This window comes from Phodopus roborovskii, unplaced genomic scaffold (genome assembly GCF_943737965.1).
Source record: "Phodopus roborovskii unplaced genomic scaffold, PHOROB, whole genome shotgun sequence".
In the NCBI taxonomy this organism is placed as follows: Eukaryota; Metazoa; Chordata; class Mammalia; order Rodentia; family Cricetidae; genus Phodopus; species Phodopus roborovskii.
The window spans coordinates 32138740-32160172 of record NW_026126517.1 but is presented as its reverse complement, the minus strand read 5'-3'; the positions used below and the strand labels follow the sequence as shown (position 1 = coordinate 32160172).

The 21433-nt window shown below is 40.2% G+C and overlaps 1 protein-coding gene across 2 annotated transcripts in view; it reads left to right on the top strand.

The window, feature by feature from the left end:
* The first annotated feature begins 19903 nt into the window (after positions 1–19903).
* Nrg4 (neuregulin 4) overlaps positions 19904–21433 on the top strand; it is a 60609-nt gene continuing 59079 nt past the window's right edge. For both annotated transcript variants that reach the window (XM_051197513.1, XM_051197512.1), the window contains exon 1: positions 19904–19973. In XM_051197513.1, the coding sequence (XP_051053470.1) occupies positions 19964–19973 (10 nt within the window). In that variant the 5' untranslated portion in view covers positions 19904–19963. The remainder of the gene's footprint in view (positions 19974–21433) is intronic.

The window sequence follows — 21433 nt, the reverse complement described above, 5'->3', positions numbered from 1 at the left end:
AGAAGGATGGATCTGTCTTCGTATCCATTCTGTTAGCCTGTGTCTTTTTATAGGTGATTTAAGACCATTAATGTTGAGGGTGAGTAAGGACCATTGTTTGTTAATGCTTATTTGTTTTAGATTTGTTGTTGGCAGTGGTATTGTGAATATATTTGTCCTGCTTTACACTTGGTTTCTGGTGTAGTGGGATTATCTGTTGCCTACATCTTTGTGAGTGTAGTTAACTTCTTGGGTTGGAGTTTTCCTTCCAAAACTTTCTGTAGGGCTGGATTTGTAGATTCGTATTGTGAAAATCTGGCTTTGTCATTAAATATCTTGTTTTCTCCATCTATAGTGATTTAGAGTTTTGCTGGGTATACTAGCCTGGACTGGCATCCATGGACTCTTAGTACTTGTAGAACATCTGTCCAGGACCTTCAGGCCTTGAGGATTTCCATGGAGAAGTCAGGCTTAATTTTGATAGGTCTGCCTTTATATGTTACCTGACCTTTTTCTTTCGCTGGTCTTACTATTCTTTCTTTATTCTGTATGATAGGTGTTTTGATTATTATATGTCAAGGGATCTTTTTTTTTTTTTTTTTTTTTTTTTGGTCCAGCCTATTTGGTGTTCGGTATGCTTCTTGTACTTTCATGGGCATGTCCTTCTTCAGATTGGGAAAGTTTTCCTCAATGATTTTGTTGAATATGCTTTCAGCACCTTTGAGCTGGGCTTCCTCACCTTCCTCTATGCCTATTATTCTTAGGTTTGACTTTTTCATTGTGTCCCACATTTCCTGGATGTTTTGAGTCAAGGATTTATTGGATTTACGATTTTCTTTGGTCAATGAATCTATTTCCTCTAGTTTATCTTCCGCACCTGAGATTCTCTCTTCCATCTCTTGAATTCTTTTGGTTATGCTTGTGTCTGTAGTTCCCGATCATTTGCCCAGTTTTTCTATTTCCAGCATTCCTTCGGTTTGTGTTGTCTTTATTTTCTCTATTTCAGTTTTCAAGTCTTGAACCTTGTCCTTCACCTGCTTAATTGTTTTTTTCTTGGCTTTCTGTGCTTTCTTTAAGAAATGTGTTCATTTCTTCCAATTTTTTGTCTGTTTTTTCTTTCATTTCTTTAAGGGATTTTCTCACATCTTCGAGGGCCTCTATCATTTTTATGATAATAATTTTTAAGTCACTCTTCTGTTTCATCTGCTTTGTTGTTGTGTTCCGGTCTAGTTGGTATAGATTCCCTAGATTGTGGTGGTGTCATGCTTGTCTTTCTGTTGTTAGGTGTTTTTTTTGTATTGCCATCTTCCCATAGCTTCTTCCAGTAGGTGCTTATGGGGTCTCTCCCTCTCTCTATGGTACTTCCCCGGGGGGGCTTAGGTGGGTCAGAGGTTTGATATCTGTAGCTCTGGGTGATCCAAGCTCTCTAGGAGATCTCTCCACAGGAAGGGGTCCGATGATGGGGGTCAGCGATCAGGCTCCAGCAGAAGACTCTAGCTTAGGCCTGACGATGGGGGACAAAGGCTGGGCTGATACTCAGGATGTTTCTGCACTGATAGGTGGATCTAGCTGGGACCTGGCACTCTCCAGCTGAGGCCCTGCGATGGGGGTCAAGGATCCTGAGGGCAGGAACTCAGAGTGGTCCCGCAGAGATAAACGGATCTCTGGGAGGGGGCCAGAGCTCCATTAGAGGACCAGCAATGGGGGTTGGAGACCAGGCAGGTGGAAATTACGGGTGGTCCCACGTGGATAGGCAGGTCCAGTGTCGTTATTTATTCTTTTAAATTTCATTTTACATTTCAACCACAGTGTTCCCTCCCACCGGACTAAGCTCCCCACCCCAGCTCACCCCCAGTCCACTCCTCCTCATGGGTAAGGGCTCCTATGAGGAGTCAACAAAGTCTGGCACAATAGGTTGGGGCAGAGCCAAGGCTGTCTCCCATGCATTAAGGCTGAGCATGGCATCCCACCATAGGGAGTGGGCTCCAACAAGCTAGCTCATGGACCATGTATCATGGTCCTGCTTCTGCCTCCTGAGTACTGGGATTAAAGGCATGAGCCTCTAATGCCCGATTGACTCCTGTTTTTGTTTGTTTGTTTGACCTTTAAGAAATACATCATATTTTAAGAAATACATTGAAATCACTATAAAATCCCCCTTTGCTCCCCTTTATGCTTCCCCCAAATACACTTTTCCACCCCCTACATAACCTCATTCTAGACATAGAGTTCAGCATCTTTGCGGAGTGTCTTAGTTAGGCTTTCTATTGCTGTGAAGGGACACCATGGCCATGGTAACGCTTACAAAGGAAACCATTTAATTGGAGAGGCTTTTTTATGGTTCAGAGGTTTAGCCCGTTATCGTCATGGTGTGACATGGCATCGTGCAGGCAGACATGGTGCCAGAGATGTAACTGAGAGTCCTACCTCTTGCAGGCAACAGGAAACTGTCTCAGTGTCACCCTGAGGGATGCTTGAGAAAAAGAGACCTCAAAGCCCACCCCTACAGTGACAAGCTTCCTCCAACAAGGCCTCGCCTACTTCAACAAAGACACACCTCCTAATAGTGCCACTCCCTTTGGGAGACAGTTTCTTTCAAACCACCACACAGGGTTAACTAAACATCAAGCCCGATCCATCCTGCTCTTGCAGCACTTATGGCAGCTGGCAGCTACTTGCAGTTACAGAGTTAAAAAGCACTAGACACGGTACAATGCTTTAAGGACAACAGTATTTAAACCGAAGCAGTTCTTCCATATACATCTACATCTCATATCATCTACACTTCATATACATATCATCTACAAGATACGCTTTTATACAGCACCCTTTTCCACAAGAGGCCCCCTCATCTCACTCTCTCTGCAAGGGCAGACTTTACCAAAGCCTCTTCTCTCATCTCACTGTGCCATACTCCTCCCTCCAGTATAAGCTCCTGTGTGTGTAAAAGTTGTCCTATCCACCCCACATTTTGCAATTGCATCCCCCCCATTGGATCATACCAGATCCTACCGTTGATTCCATATGCTTGGTGTCCAGGGAACTTACTTTCCCCGTAGTCTATGTATATATGCATGCCTGACCCTCCTTTCCAGAACTGTGAGACATGTTATTGTTCCAAGTGTTGTTCCCTCATATGCACCTATTACTTGCTACCACTGAGTTCTGAATCTCTTTCTCCACAAGATGGTTCTACATTTTCCTTAGGACAATTATGAAAGCAAGACCCATTAATTTTAACTGCTTCTATTGAGTCAGAAAATTTCCCAGGCTTAGGAGTTGTAGCTAGTAATTCCAGATAAGAAATTTAAAAAAACATTAGCCTCCTACTGATTCTAAGGTGGAAATATTTGAGAAAGAACGTAATTTTCCAGGGGAAATTACAGCTGTTGCCTGTGTGACTGTCAAAGTAAAACTAACAACCACCAAAGGAATTAACAATATAATGAGAGGAAAGACCCTGCAAGTTGCATGAATTCAGTGTCACAATTTGTTTATTTGTTCGCCTGCTAATTGACAATTGGATTTCTCCAGTTTGGCTATTGTGAATAATGGTACCCTCAGTATTCATTTACTATTATTATTATTATTATTATTATTATTATTATTATTATTTTGAGACAGGGTTTCTCTATGTAGTCTTGGCTGCCCTGGAACTCACTCTGTAGACCAGGCTGACCTTGAACTCAGAGATCCTCCTGTCTCTGCCTCTCGAGTGTTGGGGTGAAGTTGTGCACCACCACTGCCTGTCTAGGCTTTTTCATTTTTTTAAATGCAGACTTGATTTTAAAAGAATTTCCCTTGGGTAAGCATATGGGAATGAAATAATTGGCTTATATAGCAGGTTCATTACTTACCTAGTGTTGCATAACAAATACCCAGAGGCTGAAAACAACCAAAATGTCTTGTCTCACAGTTTCATTAGATCAGGAATCTTGGAATGACTCAGCCAAAATAGTTCCAGCTTAGGACCAGTCAAGGGTCAGCAGGGAGCTTGCTCACCTCAGGGATCACCTGCATTAGCCTCTACTTTCTAACTCTCCTTGCTATCAACCATCTCCTGACAATGCATGTGGTTTTCCCCAGAGTAAAACATGGGGAGAGAAGACAAAGAAAGCACCCATTGTCTTTAAAATCCAGTCTTGGAAATACATCCGATCATACTCCCATATTCTGGCCTTCAGAAGTGTGTTAATAAATCTAAGTCGCATTCAGAGGGACAGGAGTGTGCAGGCTGTGAGTGCTAGCAAGCAGAGCCCACGAGGCTCCTTCTTGAAGGCTTTCTCCCATAGTAGTTACTTGCTTAAATCTATAAGAAGCTACAGCGCCCTTTTGTAAACTCTAAAGTCATTACTAGACTTGACACTCCCATTAAAAATGAGAACTGTTTCCATGTCCTTATGCTCATTTGACATGGACGGACACTTCCATGCTGTGCAGTCTAACAGAGCTGTGGACTTCATTGTGGCATTAAAGACACCATTGACTGATGGCCATGGTTATGGAGAATTTTTCCGTGCACTTATTAACCAGCTGTTCATTTATCTTCCTTGGTAAAATGACTTCACGTTTCCCCCATTTAAAAGTTGAGCCATCTTAGCACTGTAGTTTTTGAATTCATTATACATGCATGTTAGATGTAAGTGCTTGGTTAGATATGTACATAAGAAATATTCTCCCAATCAGTGACGTGACTGGTTTTTTGTTTGCTTGTTTGTTTGTCTTAGTGGTTCTATACAGAGAGTAGCAGTTTTGTTTTGACCAAATATAATTTATCATTCTTTTCTTTATAGTTCATGGCTTTTGTTTATTTTTGAGATGATATCTTGCTACTAGGTAGCCCAGGTTGGCCTCAGTGTGCAGTCTTCCTGTTTGTACCTCCTGCATGCCAGCTCAGAGGCACCAGTATACTTGGCCAGTTCATCTTTTGTTCATTCATTGTTTCTTTATTGATTTTCCCATTTATTTATTTGTATGTGTGGGGGGCAGTGCCTGTGGGTATGTAGAAGTCTGAAGACAGCTTGCAGAAGTTGAGCCTCTCCTTCCCACCATATGGGTTCCTGAGATGAATGTAGGTCATCATCAGGCTTGGCAACAAGCACCTTTATCCTCTGAACCATCTTACCTGGCCCTCTTTGTGGATTTCCTATCTGAATGATCTGTCCAGTGTTGAAAGTGGGAGAAAGTTTCAGACCGTCGTTACATTAATCTTTCACTATGCATAGCCAATATTAAAAATGAAAGAGGGACTGGGGCAAGATCTCAGCTGGGAAAGTGCTTACTGCACAAAATAAAATTGCTGAGCCCACGTAAACAGGTAGGTGTGCTAGTATACCACTTAATTGTTACATTGGGAAGGCAGAGACAGGCAGATCCCTGGGGGTTGCTGTCAGTCAGCCAAGCTGAATTGATGAATTCCAGAAGCAAACAGAAGTTGGCTTATGGACTATATCTACATGTGTACACATGGGTATGTCTACTTTGATATACACATGCACTTTCATGCACTAACATGTATACAAATATACAAAAAGAGGGACATTATAAATTGCATAGGCAACAAAAACTATATCAAACATTTAAACAAATAATGCCACAAAATTGACAATGGTAGAATGGACTAATTTCTTGAAGGATACAATCTGACTCACAGAGGAAGAAACTATTTGAATATATCTCTGTTGAGGAAATTGCACCAGTGGTTCATAAAGTAGAAATAACAAGTCCTAGATGACTCACTGGTGATTTCTACCAAACACTAACAATACCAATCCTCTACAATAAAAGCAAAAGAAAGGCTTCCTTATTCATTCTATGGGGCCCTTAGAACCATATTGCAAAAGCCAAGCATGTTTCCGGATAAGAAAACTTCAGTCCCGTATCTCCCATGAACAGAGATGCAAAACCCCTCCATGTAATGAAGTCTAATGATGCATAAGGAAGAACATACATCACAACCAATGGAATTTATCCCAGTTATATTGGGCTGATTCTCCTTCTACAATGAATTGCTGTGATCCATAACATCAACTGACTAATAGGAAAATCATTCAATGAATACATTTGACAAAAATTCAACACCCATTCACAAGAAAGATGGAACAAAGGCAGAGAGGATGTTTTTAAGCCATTTAAGTGGTGAGAAACCAGGAAGCCTTTTGCTGATCCTGGGATATGAAAAGATCCATTTTTACCTCTTCTTTTCAACACAGTACTGGACATACTAGCTGATGCATTAAGAGGAGAAAGGAAAAATTTAAATACACTAATTGAGAAGGAAGAGTTAGCCATCCTTGTGCACAGAATGATTCTTTGTAGGTATTCCAAAAGAAACAACAAAATCTTCACCCAGTAAGCAATTACAGCAAGCTTACTGGACACAAGGTTAGTCTATAAAAGCCAATCATCCTCCTATTTACTGGCAATAGACAAATATGAATAGAACTGGAAATTAAAGGGAAAACATTAACTCCCCCAAATAAGACTTACACAGGTATAAGTAACAAAATACACACAAAGTTGTGTAATAAAACTCTAAAATCTGATGGGAAAACACAACGAAGAAGTAATAGAAACATTGAGTTTGCTGAGATTTCATTTTTTACTAACCCAACCTACAGATTCAATGCAAACCCATTCAGCATTCCTAATCAGTTATTCTTATGTCATTGCTAAGCTGGTTCTGAAGTCTAATGGAGAGGTAAGGGACTCAGAATAGCCAACACTGAAGCAGGACAATATTGGATTGACACCACTGAATTTCAAAACTTACTGTTTGCACATGTCATCAAGACGTCATGGCTTACGTGAATAAACCCATAGATCAGCAGAGGGGAATAGAAGATCCAGAAATGGACCAGCACACAGATAGTCAACTGACATTTGGCAAAGGAGCATAAGCAACACAATACAGAAAAGACATATGGGGATGGGGGAGGTGTGAAAGCCTGTAAGCCCATCACTTAGGAGACCAAGGGAGGGCAGCCTCCCTGGGCTGTATGACAAAGCACTGTTAGCCCAGTGAATGTGAATATGGCACCATTTCAACAAACGGTGCTGGAACAATTATCCTTCCACATGTTAGAAAGAGGAGAAGAAAGGAGAGGGAGGAGGAGGAAGGCAGCGGGAAGGAAGAAGAAGAAAGGGAAGAAAAACAACCTAGACAAAAATCACAGGTCATGTATATCCTTCACAAAAAAAAATTAACTAAAAATGGGTCGCACACATAAAATTCAAAGCTGTAAAAATTCTAGAAGATAACAATGAAAAACTAGAAATGACCTTGAACCTGGTGAGAGCTTTTCAATACTGCAACAGAGGTATGGTGCATAAAAGAATATTAATAAGTTGGATTCCTTTAAAATTAAAAATTTCCAGGAAATGGGCAAGAGAAGGGAATGATAAAACACAGACTAGGAGAAACATTTGCCACATCTGATAAAGACCTAAAATATAAAATGAATTCTTAAAATTTAACAGTAAGAAGGGCTGAGCAACGGCTCAGTGGCTGAGAGCACCTATTGTTCTACCAGAGAATCCAGGTTCGGTTCCCAGCACCTACGTGGCTGCACACAACCATCCATAACTCCAATTCCAGAGGACCCAACTCCCTCTTCTGACATCCACAGACACCAGACACACAGACATCTACACAGATGAAAACCACTTATATACGTATAAGTTAAGAGCAAGAAAACAGTCTAATTTCCCAAAAATGATCAAAAGTCCTGAACAAATACATCGATGGAAGATGTGCAAGAGGCAAACTGTATGAAAAAGTGCCCCACATCACACATCGTCAGGGGAAGCCCCTAGAGGCTGTTACCATAGACATACAGAACAGCCAGGATCTGAAATGCTGGCAACAGGAAATGCTGAGGAAGCTGTGGAGCAGTGGCCTCTGCTGTGGGACATGCAATTCCAGCGCTGGAGAGATGGGGGAAGGCGGATCAAAGGTTTGAAATTACCCCGGGTGACAGAGTGAGCCCTAAATATGTCTCCTCTATAATTCAGTAATTTAATTAGATCAGTTTTTGACTACTGAAAGATTTTGTTTTTGCTATTCCAAATGAAAATATTGCTCTAATGTTAAAACTTATGTGTCATAGATGTGTTACTGATGGAGATGTCAGAATACTGCAGATAACTTATGTGTGTTCATCTTTATTAAATCAGATGGAGCATCTTCATCCATTTTAGGCAAGAGATGCTGTGCTCCAAGGCCCAACATTGTTTCCATGCATCCCTCCTTACATAGGTAGTCATACAAAGCTGTTTATATACGCTGTACATTTGTGAATTGTGCAAGGTACTTTTGCTCACCAACACAGGGTTTTGTTATAAAAATATTGAGAGGTTCTCAAATTCTTGTCAGTTTACATATAAATAAAAATAAAATCTCCAAGAATGTTTGCTTTAATAAAAAGCAAAGATTGTGGGCTAGTGTGGTGTTTGAAGGAGAATGGCCCCCAAGGCTCATATGTTTGAATGCTCAGTCCCCAGTTAGTGGAACTGTTCAGGAAAAATTATTAGGCATAGCCTTGTTGGAGGAGGTGTGTCACAGGAGGATGGGCCTACACCAGGCCCAGGATTTCTCTCTCTACCTGTTACCTATGGGTCAGGATTTAAAGCTGTCAGCTACTGCTCCAGCACCATGTTTCTTTGCTCCCCCACCATGATGGTCATGGAAAATCCTCTAAAACTATAAGCAAGCCCCCAGTTAAATGCTTTCTATTATAAGGTTGCCGGGGTCCCAGTGTCTCTTCCCTGCTATAGACTTGTAACTGAGTCTGCTGGGGAGATAGACGAATGCTTGCCGTGCAAACATGGGGACATGAGCTCTACCCCCACATATAACACTTCAAGAAACAAAAAGCCAGGCTTGGTGACACACACTGTCATCTCAATGCTAGGGAATAGAGACAGCTGACTCCATGGCTTGCTTGGCAGCTAGCCTAGCATAATCAGCTAGCCCCATGTTAATGAGAGACCCTGTCTCAAAGAATAGGTGGGTAGTACCTCAGGAACAAACAGCACCTAAGGTTAAATCTGACCTCTACATGTACACATAATAGAAATTAATACATATTTCTTTATCTCCTGGCATTGTCATCTTACGACTTTTTCTATTTCCTTTATTCATACCACTTACTATATGATCTGTCTTTTGGTCTTTCCTAGTATTTTGAAATTAGAGAATTAAAAAAAAAGTAATCCTACCAACCAGTAAAATCTTTCTGTTCTGTAACCATCAGAAACAAAAAACATTGGGAAATAGTTTTCTGGTTTTGATGGGTTAATGAGATATATTAGTCATGGTCTTGTTTCAACTTAACATGGCACTAAAATAAACTAGGGGAACATGAAAATGATTAAACTTAAAACACCAATAAGAAAAGGAAAGGGAAGTTAAAGGTACCTGGTAGCTGCTACCTGTGCTTTTTACCAGTATTGTGGAAGATGAAATAATAATGTTAGCACATTGGAAACCAAGCTTGGGATGAGCAATAAGACTAGATTGCTACCTGAGCATCGTCCAGAGAATTCAGTTTCAGTTTTACCTGGCAAGGCCTGGACAAAAGTAATAGGACTGAATGCATTTGGAGGATGGCAGTTGAAGACAGCAAATAAGCCAGTTGTGAAGACAGCTCCCATCTTTATCTTTGCCTTTGAAGAACAAGCTATGAGGAGGGCTGTCTGCTCAAGGACAAAAACTCTTTTCCTGAAGAAACGTGATGAAAGCAGACCTTCCAAATGTGACTAATTGCTCTAAATAAGGGGCCAGCAAAATTTCTGTAGCTGTTGAATGGTGAATATTTTAAGCTTTTGAAACCATATAAGATTAAGTTCTGTCTTAATTCACACAGCTATAACAAAATGAAGGTGGCGCAGATATGGCTATATACCAGATAATGGCACGTCAGTCAATATTGCACGGCATGCACAGGGTGGATGTGTTGAATAGCTAAATGTATATTAGGCTACATCGCTATGCTCTCACAGGGAAGAGACCAGCTTCTCACAGGGAAGAGACATGCAGCTCTCAGAAGGGATGCCTGCTAGTAAGCAACACATAGCATTGTTCCCACCGCTCTGGAGACTTGGAAATCCAGTGGCAAGGTGCAAGTGAAAGTCTGCTCTTTGCTTCTGTTGTGGAGCCTTGTTTCTGAGTCCCCCAAGGAAGAGGAACCCAGTGTCCTCATGAGAAGGAACAGAAAGAGACAGGTCTGGGTACTGTATGAGGCCTCTTTAAAAAAAAAAAACAACAATAAAAAACAAAAAAACAAACAAACAAAAAAAAACAAATCTTTAAAAGTGCATGCCGTGTGTGTGAGTGAGTGTGTGTGTGTGTGTGTGTGTGTGTGTGTGTGTGTGTGATACATGCACAATATACAGGTATCTATGGAAACCTGGAGAGGGCATTGCAAGCATTGGAATTGGAGTTAAAGACAGCTGTGCATTTCTCTACAGCGGGTGCTAGGAGCTGAACACTGGTCCTCTATGAGAAGAGAGCCATCTCTCCAGCCCAAACCCTCTTTTATGACCCTGGTCCTATTCATGAGGGAAGATTCCCCTTTAACTCAATCACCCTGTAGAAGTCCAGTCTCTTAACATGGTATCATTGGAAACTAAGGTGAATTTTTAAGGGGATATAAGCATTCAAACAATAGCAGCTTGTGTGACATATTTCTGTGTGATTTTAACTGCATATATTCCTTAGAATATTTTTAAACTGTCAGGTATTTCTGCTTGGACTTATATGCCAGGCTGCTCTCCTCACATAGTTTATCCCTACAGTTGTAGCATTTGGGAGGCTAAGGCAGGAGGATCGCCACAAATCTAATGCCAGCTTAGGCTACATAGCTCCAGGCCAACTTCAACTAAGTGAGACCTTGTCTCATGAAACAAACTCACCTCCAGACCCCATCCACCCCACCCTACCCCCCACACATTTACATATACACATGTATCACACACACACGCACACACATGCACACACACACACATGCACACACACACACACATGCACACACACACACACACATATATGTGTGTGTGTGTGTGTGCATGTGTGTGTGTGTGTGTATATATATATATATATATATATATATATATATATATATATATATATAATGCCCATGAGGAAGCATCATACAAAAGCAGTCTGGCCTAGGGTATGTAATGGATTTACATCTACTTTAAGAGACGTTTCCTCTCTTTGTGTCATCTGATACCTGGGCTGTCTGTCAAAGGCTTCTGGCCAGCTCTTCCCAAAAACAAGGCTGCCAGTCAAATGTTCTGCCCAGGTACAGGGAGTACAGAATGCTATTCCCATCAGGGTGTGAGGTCTGCTGGGAAGCAGATGTACTTTCGCAATATCAGCGGAATCTGCACCACTGATCTGGAAGAGCCAACCAAGAACAAACAGCTCAAACAGGAGCAGTCAAGGCTTCTCAAATAGTCAAGGAAAAGCAACTTTGATTAGAGAAGATGCAGATAACTAATAACGGTCCTGGAAGTTAAGAGATGGAGGGAATCAAACAGAACCTGGAAATATTTTCTTTTTAAAAGATTTTATTTTTAAATACATGTATTGTGGGTATATGTGTGTTGAGTGCCACTACAGCTGGAGTTAAAGGTGGTTATCAGTGTCCAGCATGGATGCTGGGACTTGAACTCTGGTCCTCTGGAAGAGCAGCCATGTCTCCGGCCCTAAAGATGTTTTTAACTGGTATATTGGGAGAAATTAGATAAGTTATTGCATCCCTTAATAACACATATGCAAATAAAGAGCTCTTTATTGATATATTCTTAGGTCAAAGGCAACAAGATACAGCTGAAAAATAATCAGAAATTTGTCTAAAAATGGGTCATGTAACAAAATGTGGATGTAATGGGGATAAACCTAGAATTCCCTAAATCTAAGCTACTTAGTACTACAGTAGAGGGGACTAAGCTAGCAAAACCCATAATGGATGGATTTTTGAAACTGAAGGAACAAAAGCTGAGATAGAATATTATCTTAAGGTGTGTGACTTTTGTTTATGCTGTATTTGTTTAATTCTGTGAAGCTTTGATTCTTTGCCTGTCTAAAACACCTGATGGTCTAATAAAGAGCTGAACCGCCAATAGCGAGGCAGTAGCAAGAATAGGCAGGGCTTGCAGGCAGAGAGGATAAATAAGAGAAACAAGGATGGAGAGAGGAGCAGCAAGAGAACAAGGAGAGGAGGGTGTCAGGGACCAGGCACCCAGAAAAGTAAGATACACAGAAGTAAGAACGATAAAAGCCAGAGGGGAGGAGTAGATGCCTTAATTATAGTTAAGAAAAGCTGGCTAGAAACAAGCTAACCTAAGGCCAGACATTCATAACTAAGAGTAAGCCTCTGTGTATGATTTACTTTGGAGCTGGGTGGTGAGCTCTCCAAAAGCCAAAAGAATAACCCTCACACTACAAGCCCTCACCTGGGAAGGACCCACATGGCTACCTAGCACTATTTGAAAACTTTTCCAGGGATATGTTTATGTAGCATTCTCATGAAATTTTCCAACCTTTAGCAGAAATAAAAGGCCTCACATACTCAGAGGAAAGGAGAAAACTGGCAACTTACAAGGTTTTAATGACTGAATAAGCATAACACTCTGGTCTACACTGCTGGATTCTGAAAGATAACGGTACAGTGTCCAAACTGGGAATTGTTTCTCAACGTACATTAATATGAGCAGCTAAATGCTATCACATGTTAAGAGAGAAGAAATGTCCATCATGCAGAAACTCAAAGTGTGTACTGAGTCCTGTTATAAGAAGTTAGCTGATGGGTTCCAACCAGCAAGAGTGAAGACAGTGGGAGGCAGGGCATCTAGGAAACAGGAATCAATCAGGGAAGAGAAACTTTCAAATGACAGCTTGATTGTTCAGTAGCAATTCTAGAGGGCAACCAGTCAGATACAGGGGTAGGGGAGAGTTCTGCAAGAGATGTGGCTAAGGAAATGAAAGGGAAATGCCTGAAATAAATAGGATGATTAAGAGGCTTATATTTGTGATGTTAAAATTAATCATATTACTCTTTAATATCCTACCTATAAAAACTCAAATAAGATGCAAATAAAATGCAGAGTGATTTTTAAACCATCTTCAAGAGGGTAAGAAAAGAGACCTTACTTCATGAGAAAAAGATGTATTATCCCTGCATGTCTCATGAATCTGTCCACGAATACTAATTAGATAGTCTAAATGATACAAGTACTTTTTATTGTTTCCCAACTTTTAGACTTCAGAGGCAAAATATAAAATAGTTCATTGGGACTATAAATGTTAAAATCATCATGATATAGGAATTAAGACACAGCAAATAAAGAAGGGGAAATGGGGACAGGACAGAAGTACTACTTATAACACACAGTGAGAAGTAAGCTTGAGAGGCTGGAGAGATGACTCAGAAGTTAAAAGCCCTGCTCTTGCGGAGGACCCAGGTTCAATTCCCAGAACCCACATAGTGACTCACAACTGTCACAACTTATCACAATCACCATCCAGATTCCAGGGTGGTCCTGCGCCCTCTTCTGGCCACTACAGGCACCAGACACACATGTGGTACATACACATACCTACAGGTAAGACATTCATGTGTGTAAAATATTTCCAAAGTCAGATTGTACACTGTTCCCAGCTTATGAAGATGTAGAAGTGTAGTTGGCCACCCTTACCCTGTGGCCTCCATACTTCTTGGGCTCTACCACCAGTGGGCTCCATCACCTGTGGGTCCACGATACTCAGGAAAAGTTACATCCGTGTTGAACATATAGAGACTTAATTATTTTTATTTATTTATTTATTTTGGCTTTTCAAGACAAGCTTTTTCTAGCTTTGGGGCCTATCCTGGAATTAGCTCTTGTAGACCAGGCTGGCCTCAAACTCACAGAGATCCGCCTGCCTCTACATCCTGACGGCAGGGATTAAAGGCATGTGCCACCACCACTCAGCTGAGATTTATTTCTTATCATTATTTCTTGAGCAAGATCCTGTTCCCACTGTCTACACAGCATTGACATTGTATCGGGTTAGGTATTATAAGTCGCCCAGAAAAGATTAAAATATACAAAAAACAAAAAAAAAAGTTTGCACATAGGAAATATGCCCATTCATGTGCCCATGGATTTTGGTCTTTGTAAGAAGTCCTGGCCCCAATCCCTGGCAAATACCAAGGGACTACCTATTTCATTTGAAATTACAGTGTAGCCAAGAGGAGAAATAAAGAATGTAACTTACTAAAGGCTGAAATGAAGAAAGGGCAGAGAAGTATGGGATAGTGTTAAGAGACTATGTCTATGGCAGGGACATAGATCTTGTCTAGAGTAATAGAGATAGAAATGAGGAATATTTGCATACTGAACTATAGAGGTAAACCAGAAATCTGCCAGGAAGAGCTTGCTTCTGGGGAGAGGGGAGATGGTTTTTCTTGTGTTCTTCTGTTTCCTTGGGCCTCCTCCAAGCACCAAAGCTTCAGTGTGGCGCTTCACAGGAGACAGTCCCTGCTGGCCTCTGTGTCGCACATATACATACATCATAAATGGCTTTAAGTCCCGAGACCCTCTTCTCCAATCTTACTGGCTTCCTGAGTGAAGTTCTGCATTTTCAAACCCCTACTTCTTCATGACCTCAGGGCACTTGAAGACATATTGTGTAGGGAGCAGGAGAGATGGTGTTAAGACCACTTGCTGCTCTTCCAAAGGACCCAAGTTTGGTTCCCAGCACCCATGATGGGACACTCAACAACTGACAATAACTCTAATTCAAAGGGATCTGACACCTTCTTCTAGACCAGTGTTTCTCAACCCATGGGTCATGACCACTTTGGGGAGTTGCATATCAGATATTTATGACTCATAACAGTAGCAAAATTATAGTTATGGTTTGGGATCACTATAACATGAGGAGCTGTACTAAAGGGTCACAGGATTAGGAAGATTGAGAACCACTGTTCTAGACTGCAGTACTTTTTCACACATGGCATACTTTCTCACAGACACACATGCACATAAATAAAAGTCTGTCGTAGGGTTTCTTTTGCTGTAGAGACTCCGTGGCCACAGCAACTAATAAAGGAAAACATTTAATTGAATCTGGCTTACAGTTTGAGAGGTTTAGTTCATAAGTCATCACGGTGGGAAGCATGCACATGCTGACAGATGTGGTTCTGGGGAAATAGCTGGTAGGCAGCAGGGAGAGACTATGAGCCACTAGGCCTAGCTTGAACTTTATAACTCTCTCCCCCACATCGTGACACACTTCCTCCAACAAGGCCATATCTGCAATAACGCCACTCCTTATATGAGTTTATGGGGGGCATGTTCTTTCAAACTGTCAGTGTCTCAAGTAGAAATTGTTATCTTACTCATGAAATGTGTATATGTATGTACGTATGTACATATATATATATATATATATATATATACTTATAAATTCTTTTGTCTTCAACAGGAGAATTACACATACCATTGTGACATTTTTACCTTACAGAGGTGTATAGCCATTTCCATAATCAAGTTTTGTAACAATTTTGTCTCTCTAAAAAGATTTCTCATATCATCTGTAGCTTATGGTTCCATCTTGAAACCTAGTAGCTATTATTCTACCCTCATCTATGCAGGTTTGCCTTTTCTATACATCCATATAAGTAAAATCACATATGTGCTCTTCTGTAACCCAATTTTCCACTTAGCATGTTTTGAAGTTCATTCATCCATGCCTTAACATAGGTGACTTTTTAATTCCTCATTGTTGTTAAACAGTGTCCATTGTCTGGTCACAGCACACCACAGTTTTATTCTCCTGTCAGTTGAACATGTTGTTTCTAGCTTGAGGAATGCAAGAATTGGGCTGTTTCACATATTTGCGTAAAGGTCTTTGTGTAGACCCATGCTTTCATTTCTTTCATATACATTTATATACTAAATTTATGCTTAGTCCCCACCCCCTGAATCTTTGGGAATGGGCTCTCTGGCCTTGCATTTGCTAGGCAAGCACTCTGTCACTGAGTTGCCCACCCAGTCCTTATGTTTAACTTTTTAGGAATTCTCACAGTATTTTCCAAAGTAGTTGTACTGTTGTATACTTTTTCCAGCAGTGAGTGTGGGTCCTAACTTCTCTGTATCCTTGTCAGAATTTGATGTTGTCACTATTATGATTTGCTATTCAAGTGGGTCTGGAGTAGCATCTCATAGTATTCATCTTCCTAATAGTTATACTCTAACTGCAGCAACATTTGAAAACCACCTTGATTTTTTTTCTTTCTTACTTTGCTTCCTTGTTCAGTGGTGTGCCTTGTAAGTATATCTTTAATTACTGATCTTTATCCTAATTTCTATTTACTTTGCTTCTCCACTATTCTCGATTACTAAAATAAATAATAAGAAGGGTCTTTTTTTCTGATGCCAAATATTTTCTATACTTTCACTAAAATGAACTTCCTAACATGCTAATATGACCATGCAACTCCTTTGCCAAAAAACTCTTCAGGGACTTCCTACTGCCCTTCAGGGAATGAAAATGTCTGGCCTCTGCTTTTCTCCCACCCGCCACCCTCCTCCACCATCTCCCACTCCTACAAATATGTGCACCCACATGTATATGCCCTGAACACATCCTGGCCTGTGACCTACCAACAATTAGTTGACCACCTTGGATCTTCATGCTTTTGAACATTTTGTGAAATGATCATCCATCTCTGCTTACAAATGTTCTTTATTCCCAAGGGTTGGTACAAATAAACCTACTTCTTGGAGTCTCTCACTTTTCCTTCTTAGTCAACCAGTATCATTGGGTTTGGTGTGTGTGTGTGCGTGCGTGTGCGTGTGTGTGCGTGTGTGTGCGCGTGTGTGTGCGTGCGCGCGCACAGCCTGGGCCACACAGCAAGACTCTGCCTTAAATAATAAAATAGCACACATACATAGGAGTTGATGAGAATCATGGATTGACCCACATGAAATTATCTTTTTTCTAAGTAAAAATCCCCTATATGTGAGTTTTTGTGTCAGCTTTCTGTTACTATGGAAAAACACAAGGAAGGTAAAATAAAGGAGTGATTTATTTTGGCTCACAGCCTTGTGCATAGTTAGTTGACTCTGTTGCTTTTGGGCCTGTGGGAGACAGACCTCAAAGAACATGGAGCAAAACTCTTCATCTCATGGTGTCCAGGAAACAGGATAGGTCAGAAGCCCTGTGTTCCAGCAAAGGGCCCATCTCAAATGGCCTAACATCCTCCACTAGGCCCCACCTCCTAAAGGTTCTGACACCTCCCAGCGGTGCCATCAGATGCAGATCAAACCACCCAACACAAACGCTGGGGAGGGGGACGCTTAAGATCCAAATCACAATAACCAATGAGCCAAAATAATGTTTTTACTTACTTGTTTTAGGTTTGTCATGCTGTGACCAATAGGAGGTGTGCATTTGTTAAAAGATAGAGATTTCTCTTAATTACCAGGGCTTCCACTGGGTAAAATACTAGCTTGGCAATCTTATTTTCTAAAACAGAGTCACATGCATCCAGGGAGCTCACATCTGCAAACCCAGCATTTGGGAGGCTAAGGCAAGAGGACTATAAATTTTAAGTAAGCCTGGGCTACACAGCAAGACTCTGACTTCAGTAATAAAGTAAGAAATCACATGGCTCTCCTTGTCATTTCTAGTGCATAAAAGACTAGATATCTTTTGTGATCTCTCTCTTAATAAATGCATCTTGAATGGCTTTTGGTGCTCATTCCTGTGTTAATTATTGTATTGACATATGAAAACTGTTGACAGCATGGTAGTTTCCTAATTCAAATAAAATAAAGGATAGTTTTCATCATCTCAATTTCAGCCTCAAATACTATATGCTAAAATGGTTTATGTGTATGTAAACCATTTTATATGCATATATATATGTAGTGAATATAGCTATAAAAATTTATATTAGTATATGTATATATGGATTATATATATACACACACACATATATATATGTAAATGTATATATATACACATATATGTATATGTGTATATATATATATATATAGTTACTATAGCTATAAAATTCCCTTTGAATGTGGGAGATAATATGTGACAATAAAAATAAGTGGACAGTCAAAAGCTTATTATATATATATATGCATATATATATGAACAAATATATTTGTTTCTGTGTTTTATACCCATAAAGTAATCATGTTGTCTGAATTGTAATATTAAAAATATAACCATCCAAATGCTTGGTATACTTTAGATAATTATATGAAAGAAACACCCATACCTCATGTAAGCAGATTTCTAGATTAATATTTTAAACCATGAGTTTTGGAACTTAACTTTTCTTAGTGTCTGCGAGGCTCAGGGCTCTATGTGGAAGGGGGCAGGAAGATTGTAAGAGTCAAAGGTGATGGATGATTGCCAGGAGACTCTTACATACATGAGCCCAAGAAGATTATGGCGGCATGAACAAATGGCTTTGCCACCGTTCTCAGTGGCTCATATTATCAGACCCATTCATTGCATCATTTCAGGTTGGCACTGTAGGCAAAAGCTCTGTTAACAACTGTTGTTTTCCTCAGTTTTATAAGTCCAAGTCATTGCATACGCATTTTACATTGTTTGTAAGGAAATCCTTTAAGCCCTGTGATGCACCTGCCCTTTAGTTTCACTCAAAATGCTGTTTCTCCATGACCTTATGTAACACTTGTGAGTTATCAAGACATGCAGAGATTAGTTGAAGACTCTAAAGAATGTGGCTTATTTCCTAACTTTGGAACTCGGACTGCCCTGTAGGGTGCCACCGAGTGCAGCTCCTTTTCTGAGCGGAACCCTGCCCTATTGTTTGCAGTTTGGAAACCCGTGGGAGTGGTTCCCGGGGCTGCTTGCTCCTGACCTCTGTGCACACCTTGGTCTGCCTTGACCTCGCCCACACTGAAACCACATAAATCAGAGTTTTGACGTGTTGTAAAGTGCAAGTCGCTGCTGCCGAAGCTCTCAGTGTTCAAAAACTTGGGAAACACTGCGTGTCGTCTAGCAAAATTTACTTTTTGTATGGGAATATAAATTTTTGTTGAGGTAAGGCCTGTTCATTTGGGAGGAAAAAAAATCAGGGTGAGCCAGTGATAAACTTTGACTGTGCTAACGTGTTCGTTCTTGATTCTCTCTCTCTCTCTCTTCCTCCCTCCTTTTCCTCCCTCTCTTCCCCCCCCCTCCTCTTTCTGCTTGTCTGTAAAAGAGGAAGGTCTGGGAAAAGACTTTAATGTTGCACCTGTTCTTATATGAAACAGTAGATTAAACTTTCCACTGCAGTATGTGTGCTACTACATCACAAGCTTGCAATCACAGCGTAAGTACTGGTGCTTCACCTCTTCAGCTCTCTTCTAATGCCTTTGTTTTTGTTATAATAGCAAATGTCACACTCCAGCATGTCACCTTGCCTTGCCAAATGTCAGACACTGTTTTAAAGATGAGCATCTGTCAACCAATTGACAGGTGGAATGTGTGACCTCTACTAAACTTGGAAGTGTTCTTATAAAAGTTTTAAAGTTGTGATAGAGGTGCAAACATTCTAAGTGCTGTTTGACCATTTTCAGCATGTTGAAAAGCTGGGAGGCTATGGGTTCTCCTGAGACATTAGCTTTCTGAGAGGCTTCATGGAAAAGCACGAAAGTCCCTTGAGATGACTCAGTTGAACATGCCACCACCCATCTTCATGCACATTCGGCGACACCGAAGCCTTTCTCCAAAGCTAGCCTTTTAACGTTGATCTTGGTTTCCTCTGTTCATGTTTCAGGGTTACTTGTTATCTGAGACACATTCTGTCATGCACATTTTCTCTTCAACATTTAGAGTTTTGTTGACTGAACACTTGACATGCCCTCAAAGCAGGCCCCTAAAATATAAATTTTGAATTATTTTAGGCGCTGTCTTTCAACCCTGATTCTTTACCAAGAATGAAGTTATTTAAAAATTAAGATGCCAACAGGTAATTTCTTGTAAGTTCATACTTTTTGTCTATGTGTGAGTTTTATTTAACAATAAGGCAACAGATGTATATTAATATAAAGCTATATTATCCTCCATGCAAAGCCTTCCCCCCAAAAAATGATAGTTTAAAAAGACCTCTGAAACATAAAGCTATTTTGCTTTTGATGTATATATTTTATTGTTTGTTTTTTGTTGTTTTTACAAAGTGACAGATTCTAGCTACCTATCTGGTAACTTCTCAAATACTAAGTGAATGAAATCTGAATAAAATTAGGTTCAGAGGTAGTAATTCAGGTCAGGTGAGTTTTCTTTACTGATAAAACACCAGCTGTCACTGAGTGTGTCTGTAACGCAGTTAAAATCAAAGACACTGATTCCAGTTGTGACAGTCACATTCCATCCTTAGTTTTAAAATGTGATGCCTTTCCTGATGCTGATGGAATAACAATTGGCATTTTATTTATTAGCCAGGTCACTCCTAAAATATTATATGGAGTTAGAAGTTAGATTATTAAGAAACACGGCATTGTATAAGAAAAGAAAAGGGAGTCTAAAATCACTAGTTTGGGCCAGTTTACTTTCTTTTTGACACTTAAAGTCTTTGTAGATCTGTTTTTTCCCCTCTTGACATTTTTATACTCTTTTATATGCTTTCCTAGTTGCTGTGTGAAGCTGAACAATTTTTTTTCTCATTTCTAAAGTAAAAGGAAAATTTAAGCTTCTCAGATTCACAGTGGAGATTTTGAGTTCCTTGCAATTATGTCTTTACAGGTATCAGTATTTTGGAAGTCAATATAATAGCGAGACTTTTTAATGGCATATTTTTAAATTCCAAATTGAATGCCACGTGGAAGTAATGCCATTTTCTTCTTCACATTAGATGGTTCTAGATCCTGTTTTGGGCAGAAACAGTCAGGAGCTAGCAGCATGCAATCTTAAAGCAATATGACAGTCTCTTTAAGGAGAAGATCTCAGTTTTCCCATCATAAATAGTAGTTGATGAAGACTGATTGTGGAAAGGTCAAAGGTGAAAGAGAAAGCGAAGCAGGCGAAAATGTAGGGAAAAGAGGAAAAGCCAGAGAAAACATGACTCTTTCCTTGATATTCTGAACGTTTAGGCTGTATCTAAGCAACAGGTTAAGTTTTCAGACTTTCTTAAGACCTTAGTTTTTACAGCTTCAAGCTATAACTGAAATACCCTTGCAAATCAAACCTTATTAGATTGTATATCTTTGGGTTTTGACATTGATATGTAAAGGTTTTTTCTTTTTAGAAGTAAGAACTCTAAATCTTTTCCCATTACAATTCCAGAATTTTAAAAATATATTTGAGACATAAAAAGTAGAGTCAGAATCTAAACATAGCTTTGTTCGGGAAGTGTCTGTGCCACACGGAATCTCCCGACTGCGAGAGGGGCAGGCCCACTTTGTAGCAAGCCCCTCATCACTGTGCTGTAGT